The sequence below is a fragment of the Poecilia mexicana genome, unplaced genomic scaffold, assembly GCF_051168715.1.
Source record: "Poecilia mexicana isolate PSO_F unplaced genomic scaffold, ASM5116871v1 scaffold_6, whole genome shotgun sequence".
Taxonomy (NCBI): domain Eukaryota; kingdom Metazoa; phylum Chordata; class Actinopteri; order Cyprinodontiformes; family Poeciliidae; genus Poecilia; species Poecilia mexicana.
Window position 1 is genome coordinate 22,421,684 of NW_028263375.1, and position 17,236 is coordinate 22,438,919.

The window sequence follows — 17,236 nt, forward strand, 5'->3', positions numbered from 1 at the left end:
TCGTTTGAACATTGAAAGGCTCTGACCCAAATACAAACCTACATCCAGACCATCCACCTGTAGCTGCATTCACAGTTCAGCAAGGAAAATCAGTTTAAAGGAAAACATTTGTGACAAGAAGACAGCCATAGTTGAAATAAAATTATTCAAAACCCTGTTTGGAGTTTTCCATAAGTTATGCAGGATCGCGTGTGAAATTAGATGCTCTGGATGTTACTCAGATTTTTATTTGGACTCTCTGTAGCATATACATAATAAAATCTGACGCGTATTCCGGACATCAGATTTTTATTTTTAGGAAGAAAAAAACTGCATCCTTTTGTGCCTAGTTGATGCTCATAATTATGAGGTAAAATGTGAAAAAGTTTAACTAGCATGAAGATGCTTCTCGGGCACTGAACCGATGCAGCTCTTTTCACCTTCAAAAACATGGTACTTTATTAGTATTTTTAATATTAAGGTTGTATTTTTGACAAATTCAGGAATTGTTTCACATATTAGAACTTTGTGGCGATTTTACAGGTATATTTAACCAACTGAGAAGAAATGCTGACAGGATGCATAGACACAACTCCGAGGCAACATTAAGTTGAAGATCACCTAAACATAAAGTGTAATTCACTCTTTGTGAAACTGCAGCGATGCTTTAGAAAACATGACATGAGCACAAGCTCTTTGTTTCCCCAGAGACGTTGACACCAGCAGCAAATGGATACAGATCCAAATTTTGGCTGCATTTATCTTCATGTTGCCAGTGTACAAAATTCAACTTGGACCAAAACAGCTTGACATGCAGAATTCAGTTCAGATACGAACAATTCAGTTCAATTTAACTCAGATTTGTTTAAGGACAAATCTGAGAAAAAGAAAGATCAGTGTAATCAAACTCAGAGTTTTCTTTCCATTTGAAAGAAATTATGATTTTATTTAAGTATAAACAGCAAAAAATACAAATTTACCATTTTTATTCAAACTAAGTCCAAAGAGTTTTGTTGCAATTTGCTCGTTGTGATTCCTTTAAGGACAAATCGGACTGCTGCGTTGTAAACAAAAAAGGAATATGACTGTTATTCGTCTAACATCCAAATAATATTTTGCGTATTAAAAACACAGGTAAACTGTTTTAGAGATGTCATCTGGTTAAAATTTAGATTTTTACACATTGTGAATAATTGCTCATATGGTCTCTGTTGAGATGCAGTGACTGGAAGTTGCTAAGGGAAATCACGTGTGAATAAAAAGAATGACTAATAAATAATCTTTTGCTAATAATATTTGTGTTAATTTGGATTTAGGAACAGAAAGTGTCCATTCTGCGCTGAAGGCAGGAAAAAGAACCTCAATAAAAAACCCACAACCCTGGACTAGACTTTTAAATTTAATATTCATTTCTGTGGTTTGTGTTAGTCACACAAAAGATTCAATACAGACTAAGCTCTTCAAGCCAAGCATTTTTTTTTATGTCCCACTGTTTGACAGTGTGCTTATTGTTTTTCTTACCTTAAATAGAACCAGACTGAAATCAGCATAAAAAGAAAAAATTACCACATGTAAATGAGTTTTAAAAATGTTCAGAACTTGCTGACATTGTCTCTTTTCTTTAGGAACTACGATTCGATTAAGTAAGACTCATCAGATAAAACGGTTTATATGGGTCAGGCTAACGCTAAGCTTTAATGATTATTTCTCTATAATAAGCTGACTCTTTAACCATTTTTTTTCTTTCAATTTGTAAATGGAAAGTTCTATTTAACTTGAAATGCAACAATAAAGCTTCTTGTCACGATTCCGACTGGAAAAGTTGCAGAGTAAACTGGATTCAAATGAGATCTATATTTGTGAACATGTTTCATTACTTCATGGATGCCCAACTGTAGCTGTAAAGAGCCACTATCCTCCAACTTTTAGATACATCTGCCCTCAAACACACCTGAACTAACTGAATGGTTCCTTGCCAGGCCTCTACAGAGCTGAATGACCTGCTGATGAGGGAATTAAGCCATTTGATTCAGATGCATCCAAATGCTCCAGGATAGTAATTCTCGAGGAATCAACTTGGGCACCACTGTTTGAATAAGATTCTAAAACTCAACTCAAAACAATACATTAATTAAAGTATTTTTTATTTTCTTTCACCCACAGTGTTGTTCTCAGATCACCAGAGAACTGCTAAAAACAACATATTAAATATATTCTCCTTTGCACAAAATGTAATGTATGTTTATTTAATCACTTGTGTTCATTTCATTTCATTTGCTTTGTTTGAAGTATTTTGTTTTCCTTGTTGTATTGCAGCTTTGTCCTCTGTCTTCAGGTTCATATAGGAGACAAATAATTATATCAGCAGCTTGAGTCTGCAGACTATGGTCATAAATGACCTTATTTATCTGAGTTATGCTGTTTTACTTCCATTTAGAAGTCAATGGCCTTGAATTTAAAGTGACTGCAAACTTAGAGAAAAGTCAAATGGGGACAAAAAACCTGACTGAAGGGTTCCTTTAATTTATTATTTAGACTTTTGGTTCACTTTTGAGGATGTGGTTGTACCATTCAGGAACAGAAAATGTTCAACCTGCACAATGAATAAAAAAAAACACAATTTGATCAAATTGCATGTTTAAATTAAGTGTAGAATTCTTCAGAGTTTAAAAACAAAGTGTTTTAAAAACAAATATAAATGACTTTGAAGCCATCTAAATGACTGAATTCATTTGACCTTTTGGTAAATTGACTCCTTGACCCGTTATTTGTAGAGAATTAGTGCTACATAAGTAAACCCATTTGATCTTAACTGAATAACTAACAGAAGACAAATACAAATATATTCATTATTTTTTCCTTCTTGTCGCTTTTTTTTTTTTTTGGAGGTTTTGGTCAGAAGCTATCTTGGTGGTATTTGTCCCACAGTTAGAGAATCGTGGCTGTGTTCATGTGCTCTAATCACATTTCCATTAAAGCCATCACAGAAAAGAAGTGGATGAAATACTTTCTAAAACTTTTCATAATAAAAGCAATAGAATAATAATGTGGAATATAAGCTTAAACTTTCTGGAGATGGACAAGCAGCTGTGGGGGAAAAGTGGTTGATGTACGGCAAGAAATAGGACAAATAATCTGGCAGTCAGCAACACAATCTAATTAATGCTGTTAAATAAAATATGGAAATGAAGGTTTTGTTCTGTGAGATTTTACACATTTCAAATAAAAAAATTATTATAGGATCTTTTAAAAGAGGAACTGACCTCACAAATAAACGACCAATAAAGAGAAGGGGAAGTAGGAAATTCTGAGCCAGACCAAAAGTCTTTGGTAACTTTGCACTTTGATATATTTAGTTGAGTCCTGATTTTATGGGTCAGTAATGACTAATGAGAGACAGTAAATCAGTAGGCTGATTAAGAGAAACACACAGACGTCCGATCATCACTGGTCCAGCTTCAAGCATGATGCTGCTGCTCTTCCCACTGCTCTTATCTACAGTAAGTCACATTTCTTCAGATTCTTAAAAAAAATTAGACTGAAACCTCAAGATACAATCTCAGTGAGGAGTTTTATTTGGTTTTCAGCACCTCATCTGTTTTCTGCTTCCATAAACATCTGTGTTTCTGTATGTAGGTACAGACCTGGGCTTACCGCGTGCCGGGTCAGAAAAAGTCTGACTCTTGCCGGTGCGATGTGAACACCACGATATGGTCGTTTCCTGCTCTGAGGTATGAGGCTGTGCAGCAGCAGGTTGAAACCTGCGAGACGTCTCTGCACGGCCTGCAGCAGCAGGTAAGAGCTGAAGATTATTTTCAGGGAGTAGAATCGCTGTACATTTAACAATGAGAATGTGAGATGTCAGTGTCATGTAATGTGGAAATGATGTAAGTTTATCTGGTGTTTGGAGATTTAAATGTTTTTAAGTTGATAAGTGAGGGGGGCAGGAAATCATAAGATCGCGTGTCTTCTGCCTGCTCCTTTTTGAAAAGATGATGGAAAATTGCATGTCAACTGAGCATGATAATTTTCTTTAATTTAATTTTTTTTTATTTTTTCTTGTTTTCACTTTTTGTCTGTTCGAAATAAAAGAAAAACACAAAACTTTGATTGTTGGGAAGTTAAACCGTGTGATGAAATTATATGAATTTAATAACAATAATAATAATCAAAAAATTGTTTTGATTATTAATAAATTGCTTGTTCATTAAAATTGTCTTTACATTTTAACATATCAATCACACGTTTATTTAAATGTTTTGATTATAGCCAGTTATTAAAACTAACAACTTTGGCTGTCAAATTGCCTATACATGATATATAGTTTATTTTCTATGCCGGAATGATAAATTCATTTTGTTTTCTTGTCTGACTTGATTTGTTTCAGAGCGTTAAAACCATGCGAACCATTCTCAAAAAATAGGAAACAATTTATTGATAGTTTTGCTTCAACCTGCAATCTTGACATTTTGGAGCTTTTGTGTGTGCTTCCCTGCAGGTGTTGGTCTCCAGTCAGCGTCTCCCTGACATTCAGGTTCAAATTTCAAACCTGACAGCACGACTTGAGCCGTACCAGTACCTGCATGACCGCGGACTGTACACAGCGCTGTCCATCCGTCTGCTGGGCCAGGAGCTCAGCCAGCTGGAGACGGACATCACCGTTGTGCACGGCCAGCTAAACAACGACCAGTCACAGAAACTCCACAAAGAGGTTCAAAGGAAACTCAGTAAAAATCAAGACAACACAGCTTAGGATTGATTGGAATCATAATAAAGTATTTGAGGGGTTGGAATCAGTATGAGTGGTCAGTATCTTACCTGCAGGAGTTTAAATGTATGAACTCAAATGAACACATTCTTGAGTTGTTGCAATATTTAAGTAACACTGAATTTAAAGCTTGTTTAACTGAGAAAAGTGACTCTGGAGAATTTAAATGTTTTATTTTAAGTGATTATATCGTTTCTCAGGTAAGAACATTTATTTTACTGTATGATTAATTATTTGTTTCTGAGCCACATGAAGGTGGTTCACCTTTAGCATTAGCTTGAAATGACTTCAGCGCCAAACATGATGAGAGAACTAACTATAGACTGACATGCAGATGATATCTTCAACTGAACTGTTCAAAACAGGTTGAATAGTTGAATTACTGTATGGTTATTATAAAGCATCATAGCAATAGCTTTTTTGGTAAATGGAAGCGCTAACACATGTGGCAATCTGAGAAACGATACAGGTCCAAACTGCAGCCTTTGCTCTGAATGCTTACAGAAAGTTAAAGTGAAACTCACAAGCATTTCTTCCCTGCTACCGGAAGCTTGGCTTCATCATGTAGCACTTTTGAATCCCTTCACAGGTTGCGGTTTGTTAGGTCTCCAGACTCCTGCTCTCAGACAACAGTTCTCCTGACTCCAATCTACTATTGGAAACTACCACTTAAATCTTTACCTCATTAACTTAGATTCAATTTAAAGAGTTTGCTACGACAGCTTTTGCCTGGAGTGGCTATTAAATTATGAAATGATGTTTGAGTTTAAATGTAAAGTCATAACTCCATAAAAACTTTCAGCTGCATGCATTCGTGGCTACTTCATGCTATTTTTTTTCTTTTTCTAGAAATGTCTTGATTTTTAGAAATAAAAGTAATAAATAGTTAATGTAATTATTGATATAGCTTACCCGAAATATAGAAAGTATAACAATGAATGAATTTTAAAGGCCATGTTGTTAGCACGCAACTTGTAGTAGATAAGAAACATGTGGAAATGCCATATACAGTAAACAGATTGTGAATAAATTTGTTCACTAGCTTTTTCTAGTTCTAGTTAGCTTAACTCCTCCGTAACAATGATTCTCCAAAACCAGCAAAACACTAAATTCTGTCTAACGCATGTAAAATACTGACTACTCATAACTATCACTCATAACCAAAGTTCAAGAAATTATAGACTGTTCTTCAGGAGTTATTTATTTAAATTATTTGTGTCTTTCAGGTGGGTAAATTGCGAAAAGATGTGCTAAAGATGCAAACGTCGGACACGGTGAATATGAAGACAGTCAAGGAGAAACTTCGCTACCTGAAGAACAACGTCGAGTCCTGCAAGTCGATCCCCAAAGACTTCAGAGGTGAGTCTGTGTGTCTGCAGTGACACCAAAGATCTAATTAATCAGAGCTTTTCCAGATCATTATTATTATTTTTTATTTAATGAAAGTAGATTTTTTAATTTTACATAATTTGCATTATGTAATACCAATTTCACATCTGAATTTCCACATAGTTTCGAATAAATTTATATTGTGTCTAATTGAAATTTCTTTTACAGGAAGCTATTGCAGTCTGTTATAGTTATAAAGCCAAATGGCCTTTTAACCTTTTCTGGACTAATTTAAGTTAATTATTTTGTTTCTTATCCACTTTTGAATTTCTTCAGATTGGAGCCTGATGAGTTGCTTTTTGGGGTCCTTTAGCCTACTTCATGTTTCTCTTGCAGTAATTAGGGCTGCGTGTGGCAAATGAAATTCAAGTCACCTTTCAAAAAACACTTAATCCTGTTTAATGGTTGAACAAGGGGGAGTTTAATTTTAAACATAGGTTTGAACCATCTGGGTTTTAGAGCCTTTTTCATTGAAATCATGACTTCCAAACTACATTTTATATCCACTCTGGTTGCCTGGTTGCTAAAATGTATTTCTTCTGAAACATGTTGTTGTGACCAAAAAGTAAAAGCTAAAAAATATCAGTGTACTATAATATGTATTATGCAAAATATAATAATCATTCCACTCCTTAATGATACACTCAATGAAATATTGAAAGTTTAATCTCAACTCAAGACACTTTCCCCCCTGTTTCAGGCCAGAACAGGTACTGCATGAAGGGCCTAATCACCAACATCAGTGAACCTGTCACGACCAAAATCAACCCCTATGACAAGAACCACGTCTCTGGATCATGGGGCAAACAGGCGCAGATGGACAGCGAGTCGGACACAGAGACCTACTGGGTTCAGACCCTAACCAGCAGCAACATCTATGGAAACATAGTCCGCCTTTACCAAACCTACAAAGACTTCATGCGTTCTGCCAACCACAGGGATGCTACTTTCTCCTCCTCCGTCACTGCTCCCACCGCCATTGAGGGTCCTAGTGCTGTGCTGTACGGTGACGGTCTGTACTATCACTGCTACCGCTCTGCAGATATCTGCCGCTACGACCTGAAGACCAATGAGGTCAAGCGGGTAACCCTTCCTGGCACAGGTGTGGGCTTCAACAACAAATTTCCATATTGCTACTATGAATGCCGCTCGAATAGCGACGTGGATGTTGAGGCTGATGAAACCGGACTGTGGGCTCTCTATGCCACTGTTGGCAACCATGGCAATCTGGTAGTGAGCAAGCTGTTTTGGGATGACGACTCAAAGACGATCAACGTGTCGCAAACCTGGGAGACGAGGCTGTTCAAGAAGGCAGCGACTAACGCTTTCATGGTGTGTGGTGTGATGTACGCCACCCGCTACGTGGATGAATACAGAGAGGAAGTTTTCTACGCCTTCGACACAGCAACAGGAAAAGAGGACAACTCTCTGGAACTGCCGCTGGAGAAAGTTGCTAAAGGAGTGGCTAGTCTGAGCTACAACCCGGTCAACAGGCAGATCTACATGTACAACGATGGATATCTCCTAGCCTATCAGGCTTACTTCTGAGTGTTGCCTTTGAACCTAAGAAGAAGAATATTCTCCTCAAATCACATCTGACACCTTTTTCTGTTGCTATTCTAAGAAAAAATGAAGTATGTTTTAATAAATGTCTTGTTTTAATGCATTTTTTCCTTTCTTTTCAAAACTTGCAATAAACTTGTTTTAGGTGAATAAAAATTAATATTTTAATTGTGTCAACATAATCTTAACGTCACACTTCCAGTTGTTCAAATATTTTGCCACGAGTGCCAAAATTATCAACTTGAAAGTGATTGGGGGCCACATAAATACGTTGTTTTGAAGTTTTTAATGCAATTTTAAAAATACATTTCTTTCCTGTTTTAATTTTATCTGCTCAATAATAAACTAAATATGCAATACTTCAGTGAAAGGAGGTAAATAGTAAGAATTTTGTAAAGTAAGGACTTCATAGTCGATCGAAAAACATTTTAAAAAATCTTGCACGTTTGCATTATTTTAAGACAGATCTGCAGTTTTGACATTTCATGGGGTGATTGTTTTCTGCTATGGGCTAGCAGATGTTTTTACCCAAGTAACAAGAATGAAACATAATTCATGTTGTACTAGTATTTTTTTCCCTACTTTAAGACATGTTTTGATCATCATAAAGAAGAAGATGTCCATTTGCATCAGCTACCAAGTCAGAGACTTCTTAATTATCGATCTTCAATGACCTATGAAGAATTATAACTGCTAACAAGAAGCCTTGGCGTAAATTCAAACTGGAAGACTCTAGCCCCACCTGTATCATCCAGTCGGCGTGTCTCGCTCATCGTCATCGACCAATCATCGCTGGACCAAGCCACATCACGGCCAATCACCGAGCAAGCTCCTGTTGAAAAGGACCTCCATCCATGTCGTCTTCCGCTTTCCAGCTGCGCTCAACCCACCTCCGGCCCTTCTCCACCTCCACTCTCCTGGCTCTCCAGGCTCCCATCATTCACCAACCTCCACCACCAGTATCGGGTCCCAGGGGATGACATTCCTAATCAGTATTGGGAATGGTCAACCAAGCTATTGCAATTCACAGCTCGACGTCCTCAGCCGGGGCCCGAGCGCCAAAGAACTTTTATTCACACGTCAATAAACTCTTTTAATCGTTGTCTTTCTCCATCTGAGTCTCTCCGAATTGAGTTAAATAAACCTCCGTTGCAAAATAAGTATACCTCATGGAAATAGAAAGTAACTGATTACTTCTAATCAATGTAAAGTGCAATCTGAAAAGAAAAAGAAAAATAGGTGAAAAATCAATTTAGACGGATCTGAAAGTCATCTTTGATGTTTTGCATCTTAAGAAATGACAATGACTTTTCTGTGTTTAGCTGCCTGGTGATGCAACCTAAAAGTGGTTATTTGCTCAGTTGTCTTTAAGAACATTTTTATGCAACCATGAGTCATAGTTAAGTGGCCTAACAAAAAAAGAACAATTTTCCTCTGAAAATGAGCAGGTACTGACAAATTAGTCAGAGTTAAGAGAAAAGCTTGGAAGGAGCTTTAGGAAGCCTGAAAAACAACCACTTCAAATGATTACAGATAACCCCGACTGCTTAGGCAGGAAATAACAAAAAATAAGAAAATAGGTTTCTAATTTATAGAAACATTCGAGAATAGCAACTGGAAAAACAGAAATAGGAAGAGAAGACATTTTGAGCTATTGCAAAATCATTCATGTAGACCATGCTTACTTAAAACCAACAAGAAACTTGGAAATAAAATATATCTATATAAAATTACAGTAAAGGTCCTCAGAATGTTCAGAATTTTATTTATTTCCTTTCAAGATAAATGAAGCATTTTTGAATGTATGTATTTAATATGCTCTTCATGTGTAGAAAGCTGCAGCAGGGTATCGGTTGTCCCAGGCTTTGTTCTGGACTTTGTGGTATTCAGATTTCCCATTACGGTTTCAGAAGCCCTTTGTTGTAGTGCAAGAAGTTGGCAGTAGGTGGAGACACACACGGAGACTTCAGTGGACCACCGATGTTTTACAGGCCTGGTTTTCACTGTGTGACACACCCAGAGCTCTGCTCCTGTAATGACAGACTTGCTGGCCAACAGATTTAAAGAAGCCAAGCAGCAGCGGCATGTTGGTCTGTGTTTGTGGCTTTTGATTCCATGTTTCTGCACAGAGAAAAAAGGATGGGAGGATCTTCATGCACTCTAATGATATGCTGAGATGCTGGAACATTTTGGAAACCGTCAGACCTTTGTAGCTTTTTAGGTTTCACAAAACTCTTTGATCCCACCTAAAATAATCTCATGCTTCTGTGTAATATGTTCAAGTTATTTTTTTTTTTTCCTGGAGTGTCAAATTAACTAAAGAGCATGCCCTTTTTGTGCTTTCTTGTGTTACTTTGACTTTGGTCATGTGTCTGTTGTTATACCCAGAATCTGAAGCACGTACCAGGTTCTCGGAGGCTGTAATAGGAGTTTTAACTACACAGCTGAAGTCACAATAACAAAATTATATGTATTTAAGTTTTTCTTCTATATTTTAAAGTATTTCTTTTGCTTACGTATCTGATGTTTGTCGTAGATGAAAAAAATGTTAATGTGCATGCATTTCTGAAGTAAAACCTAATGGATAACTCAACACTTCTAAAAAACAAAAACTATCTAAGTGTACTTTTATTTTTGAATGTTGGATTGAACCTTGCTGTGTGATTTGTTCAGAGTTTGGTATGTTCTTTAACAACTTAACTCTAAGCTTTAAACTTTTCCACAGTGAAGCAATGTTAACTGTGCTGTGGTTCTTTGTCTAATGCTGTTTGTTCACTAATGTTCTCTACAAAACTCTAAGTCCTTCACACAGCAGCTGTAGTTGCATAAACTACAAGAAGACATAGAATGTCACTTTGCAATAAGAGAAAGCTGCAACTTTTTCTGTATAACACACTGGATGCATGGGAGCAGGTCACCAAAATAGCCTTCAGTGAAAAATAATGTAAGAAACGTTTTGAAAGATCTAACTATGTTATCCTACTAGCTTGTCAATGCTGGCATGGTTTACGGATAAGGCCGAGTTGACCACTCAGAGTTCATTCTCTAATGTCTAAAAGTCCATCCTGTTTTCTTTCCTGGGCAGGATGATTGCCTGACAGTTTCACCTTAAACACATTATCGTGCAATCAGTTCTCATAAATATGTAATACTCTGATAAAAGACTCTGTGGTATGCCATTAACACAATCAAAGACTTCCAGTAATACCTAGCATCAGCTGAGCCTTCAATGATCTGTCAGTTTCAACTTTTGATGTCTCTACATGAGGAGGATAATTGTCCGAACAGAAACAGAATTTATTTGATATAAAACCATCACAAGTGTGTAGAATTAGGTTAAAAGCAAAATACATTAGAGATCTATTATCATTTTCTCAACCTTCCAGATATCCCAGGTCTTCTGGTTCTGGTCTGTTCTGCAGCCCCAGAACCAAAACCAAACATAGAGAAGCAGCATTCAGCTTCTATCCACCACAAATCTGTAACTTTCAAAAAACTGAGTCTAAACATTTCGTTCCTTTAAAAAAAGGTTTAAGATCCACCTGTTTAGAGCCGTGTTTCATAACAACTGGGACATTGATCCATATATTTCATGTGTATTTAATGATGGTGTATTTAATGATGGTGCACCTAAAATATTCCCCCACATTAATTTGGTTCTTTTATAATTTTGAAATATTTTCATATACAATCTATTATTATTAATATTATTATTATTATTATTATTATTATTGTTGTTGTTGTTGTTGTTGTTGTTGTTACTATTTTTTTAAACAAAAAGATGAACAAATAATATTTTGTTTGCATTTTGGCATGTTATTCTGACTGCATTTAGTTTTTTCCTGATATTGAGATGACAGCGGTGTAGTGGCAAAGTGGAACCTTTGTTTGGGGGTCGTTGCTTCCGGGTTGGTTTTGGGGCGGACTTCCTGTTTACCTCGGACGCAATTTGAATGCTTAGGCAGCGCTTTTGTCGTCATTGCTGAATCCTGTTTTATTATTTTTCAAGTCTGTACACGGTAAAAACACACAAAAACTACTCTGTGAGACGTTTACCTCTTATTTGATCAGTAGATAGCACTGTGTCAGGGTTTTTGTGCACCTTTCTGTTTATTGTACGTTTTATCAGCCGAGTTTTAGATTGGCTTCATGAAAACCTGCGCTGGGAAGTACGGTGAAGTTAGAAAATTGAAAGACTGTGATATCTTAGTAACTCTGGGATTTAGGAGTGTCAATATTCAGTACATGTTGCTTGTTGACCACAAAGTAGATTAAAGCCTGAGAGTAAAGTGAGTCTAGCGGAAGTTAAAGGTAGAGAAACTATTCTTTGTTCAAGAAGCGTGGGAATTAAGAGGAGAAAGTTGGAACAATGCCATGTTAAATTTTATATATTTTATTGTATGTCTTGTAATTCTGTTTTTGATCATTATTAAGTTAAGATCAGTGAACATTTTGATGTTTAGACCAGTTAATATGCAGCTGAATGCAGTAAATCTAAAAAAAAAAAAAAACACTTCGTTTATCCTGTTTAGTACACTATACCTAGATTGTCTTCATCTAAGTGAAGGATGGTAATGTGAAAAAGTTCATTATTACTTGTGAGAAAAGGAAACAATGTTGTCCTACTTACTTGAAACCATTAAAATATACGATTTTAGGTGGTCTTAGTTGTCGAACAAACATGTTCAGTTTCAAAGTAGCAAATCTAAACAAACACTAATCATTACTCTGTGTCGTTTGTGCATAGATCACAAATAGTGTAAGCATCATGTTTCACGAGTTGCTTTGGCTTGCAAATTTCTGCAGGATTTTGCATATCTTTAAGGGATCTTTTATAATCATGCACAAATTGCAAACCAGCAAGGAGTTGGTTTTAATTTGGAAAGATTAAAAAAAGATTCTCCATGTTGCTTAAAAATGCTACAGTGGGGAGGGGCAGAGGATCTTTTTCTGCAACCTATATTTCTGCCTCAACTAGACAAAAAGAGATGACTCTTTATGCACACAAGCAGACACTATAATCAGATCAGTTTTATGAGATTAAGCTATGTTTTGATATCAGTTTGTGCTCATACAAGTTATGATTGGTGTAAGATAGTTGTAAAATGAATTCTGATCCTGATCAGGAATCAATGTTGAAACATCCTAGGTTTAAGGCTGAGGACATTCAGGTCCGTATATCAGTATGACAATTGGCATCCAGAGACTGAAGACAAGGATTTGGGTGGACAGATTAAATGATGTACACAGTTCATACTGAGGTCAGTAGGGCAACCTTCTGAATTTTATTAAAAAAAAAAAAAAAAAAAGACACACAAAAAACAAACATCTGTGGAGATTTAATCCTTTCTATCATCCTTCCCTCTCCAGCATCACAGAGATCGTTTTGCCTTAATTATATAATCTGCACGTACTGCCAGTATTGTCCTTAATTATAGGAAACATTAGGTAGTAATTAGCCAAAATACGTTTCCTAGAATTAACACTGAAGAGTTGAATTCAACATCCTTTTTGTAACGTGTTATGTAGCTGAGCAGTAGGTAGGAGAACAGAAAAAAACTGTAGGGGATAATAAAGATTGAGTATTTGGATTATCTTGTGTGAGTCAAGGGTTACGATTGGTTTTTCTTAGGATGTCTTCCTGGCACTGGATGGGTTTTTGACAGGATATTAATATGTTAAGCTTGGAGATGCAAAGTCACAAACTGGCTTCTTGTTTTGACATATCAGCTGTTGTTTCCTGCCAAAACAAATTTGAACTATGCCATTTTTATTAGTTTAACGCTGAAAGTCTTTGGTTAAAAACATGGGTACAAAATAGTTTTCACGAACAAAATGGACAAAATGGATGTAGATGAATACAAGAGGTTGATTGTAGCCACTTATGTTTGAGTAATGTTTCTCCTGCACTGTACTTCTTTACACTTGAGTTGCATTATTTTGAATTATTGCTTCTCTTTCCCGAGCAAACTTTCTGGCTACTCTACCCACTGCAAATAACTTCAATGATGCAAGTTCCAACCAAAATTACTCCATACACAGAAACAATGTCAGGTATTTTCAGTCTGCTGAGCTTGCTGTTTCATTTGGAGATCAGATTAATATACAGTAAGCAGAATATATTGTTACCAAAACTACTTTACACTGTTCTAACGTATGGCATACAGTAAGTCACAAATTGTCACAAACAATTTGAAAATGTGTTTATTCTGCCTGAATTTGTCATTTACTTATTTTCTAGTATGTATCAGTATACGGTAACCTTCAAAATACCAGAATCTGAACGTAACTTAAAATTTTGCCGTCTGATTGCATACTTTTTTTAGTTGTTGTTGTTGGGGTTTTTTTTTACAAATTATGTTATGATCAGTTACACCAAAACATTTTTACTCTTAAGTAATTTTTTGGATGGCTAATTTTTATTTGAATAACCATCATGTTGAAGCACTGCTACCTTTACTCTAATATATTTTTTTGGCTTCTCTGTGTACATATGAGGGGGCCAAAATGTTTTTGGTTGGGTTTAAAATGGTAGTCTCAATTTATGGGGATGAGAATTGGCTGTGACTCTTTGAGTTATTGAGTATTAAAACTAAAAAACGTTTGGGTTTTTTTGCCTTCTTAGTAGTCATGTTGTAAAGATATCAAATGCACCACAGTTGAAAAGTCAACAAAAATGTATCTGCAACATGGATCAGCTTGAAATAATTGTTGCCCGGATTATACATATGGATGACCTAATATGCAACATTTTCCAGACAATTTTAGTTTTTAAAAGTCTTTAAAATACTTTCTGAAACATCAAACCAGCATTAAGAAATGCTAGATTTTTATTTCTATATAAGAAGGAACAAAGGATTTCTGTGTTTATTTCTCTGTGTGGCTCAGACTGCAACAAGAACCAACTCTAAGGCAAAGTGTCTTTTTTCCCCCCCACAGTTTCTGTCCCACCATTGTTTTTTTTTTCACCAAATACAAGCAAAGTCGTTTTGGCTCCATTATAAACTTTGATTAGCTTTCAAGATATTTTCTTTGCCTCCTCAGAGGGAGGTTTTTTTTTATTTATTTTTTTATAACAGAACAAATATTTTTAAAACTGAAAAGTGGAGCTTGGCAGAAGCAAAGCAGCATGTTTGTTCCACAGAGAATAATGAACATGGAGCTTCTCCTTTCATCTGATTTTTTTTTTATCACTGTTAGAAATCATAAAATAAATAGAATGTTTTCTGAAAATGTCTGGAGTTAAATCAAAATACATTACAATGTTAGATGCTTGATTTTTCTCCTAGAAACTAGAACTGAATCTTCAAAATCTGGCCTGAGAGTGAACATTTAACTCTTAATGGCCATTTAATAGTATAAGTGCATTGTCTCTAGCATAGCCAACTATGTGACTTATTTTTTTGGATATTAAATGTTTACAGTTTTTTTCATAAGCAATATGAACTTCCTTGTAGTTGTTACAAGCAACACGATCATGATAATGAAGGTTTATTCTTAGTTTTATTGATTAACTTTTGACTATGAGTTGATTGACCGTTGTTTTTATATGATGTTTTTCTGACAGATAGAAATTTATTTTGTTCACCACAATACCCACATCTGAGTTTATATAAAAAGCTGTAGAAATTGTGACAAAATGTAAAGTTTTCATACTAAACTTAATAGAAGGCAAACTAGTGAAATGTAATGTAACATTTCCTCAGATATTCAAATAAGTGGTTTCACGAAACTGCAGATGTCTTGTTAAAAAGTTATGCCAGTAAATAAATCATGCAGTCTTCTGGCGTGTTTGATTTTATTTATTTGTTTGTTTATTTATTTATCACGTCTCATTAGTTTGGCAGTTCCAGCAGATGCATCCATGTTTTGGCTCAATTTGTCCTTCAAACTCTTCAACAAGCATCCCTGCTCCCCTGATGTATCTCTTTTGGACGGCGTAATAAAGCATCTCAGTGTTTTTTTCTGATAGAACAATCGGCATGCATTAGCCTCCGTTGAAGTCAAATGGAGCCAGCTGGCATATTTTCTCACAGTTCTTATGGCTCTTTTCTTCCTCTCAGAAATCTGACCAGAAAGAGAAGACATTGGACTGCTTTTCAACACATTTTTTGAATAATATGTAGCGTCCTGAACTAAAGAGCACTGAAGTAACTGATAGAAAGTTCATATTGTGTGGAAACTGCTGTCTTTGTCAAATTTACAGTGCTGTGACAAAAGCTTTTGGCCACTTACAATTTTCATTAGTTTCAGATAATCAAACAGAATTTAACAAAAGATCAAGTTAACCAAAGTAACTACAAAAAGTGCCATCACTTGGTGATTTCATTTTTAAGAGAAAAAAAGCTATCCACCCCAACTGGATCATGTGTGAAAACCTAATCAGTAATTGAGTCATCCTAGACGGCAGTAATTTTACTTTGTGAAAACTGGGAATCAATCATTGACATGCCTGGAGGAAATCTGACTGACTCATCTTTGTCTTAATTCAGCCACAATGAAATGTTCATTAGCATAAACGGCCTGCGTAAGGTCATATCTCAGCTTCTAAAATGAGGTTTAAGTCTGGACTTTGACAAGAACATTTAAAATTATTTATTGAGGTTTTTTTTTGTTTGTTTTGTTTTTTTTACCAATAGGAAGCAGACCATGTGACTCGGGCAGGATTACCTCCTGGACGAGTCCTTGGTGCACTCCTTCACTCCTGGAGTTATTTTGGTGCATGACACTCCTGGCAAAGTTGACCATTGATATTTTTTCTCTTCTTCTATTTGTATCTACTAAGGCCATTTACTGTGATTCACTGGAGTTCTCACATGTTCTTGAGTTCCCAATGTGTTTTATTTGAGAGATTTTTCCTACTTCTTGGTGTCAGACAGGTTTTATTAAGCGATATCTGGACTCCGGCCTTGATGTAGCTATAGTGAAACCAAATTTCACAGTCAATGTATGCTTTAACAAGACAACATCTTTATCCCATAGGCTGGTTTTCCTAACTTTTTTTCCCGTTAGCACCTGAAACACCATTTTGTATTTAATGTGTTTGACTGATGTTAAAATTTGTTTAAGGACTGGACTTGCTCCAAGGGGTAGATGAAACGACAGTCTGAGTTGCTGCTGTGTTTCTTTTCTTTTTGGCCGACGTGAGCCTCTTAAAGCGCGTGAAATATTTTATAGTAGCACAAATGTAAATGTCTAATTGCTTTCGCAGAAGGACGATATGTCAAACAAGTACTGGATTTTCATAGCAGCTAAATGAGTCACCACTAAAGTGTGGATGAGACGACCAGATGTTTTGTGGGACTTCACACTTGGCATCTTAATGTTGTGTTTACACAGACCCACAAAGGTGGCCTAGATGGGAAAAGGAGAGAACGCGTTGTGGGAGAGATGGGTGGGACTGCTCTCATTGCTAAATTAGACCTTCTAATGACAAGGCGCCTCAGAACTTCAGGATATAAATACTTTCTTAAAAAGCTGGTCTGAGGAAAGCCTTCTGGAAGGAATCTGTAAATAACAGGGTGGATGGAAAGCGAC

At 36.0% G+C, this 17,236-nt stretch overlaps 1 protein-coding gene across 1 annotated transcript; it reads left to right on the forward strand.

Moving 5' to 3' along the window:
- The first annotated feature begins 3,297 nt into the window (after positions 1-3,297).
- LOC106906431 (olfactomedin-like) lies at positions 3,298-7,867 on the forward strand. Its single transcript, XM_014971709.2, has 5 exons — positions 3,298-3,479; positions 3,616-3,774; positions 4,478-4,690; positions 5,974-6,106; positions 6,837-7,867. The coding sequence occupies exons 1-5, from the start codon at positions 3,444-3,446 to the stop codon at positions 7,682-7,684; spliced, it is 1,389 nt and encodes a 462-aa protein (XP_014827195.2). The 5' UTR covers positions 3,298-3,443; the 3' UTR covers positions 7,685-7,867.
- The last annotated feature ends 9,369 nt before the right edge of the window (positions 7,868-17,236 follow it).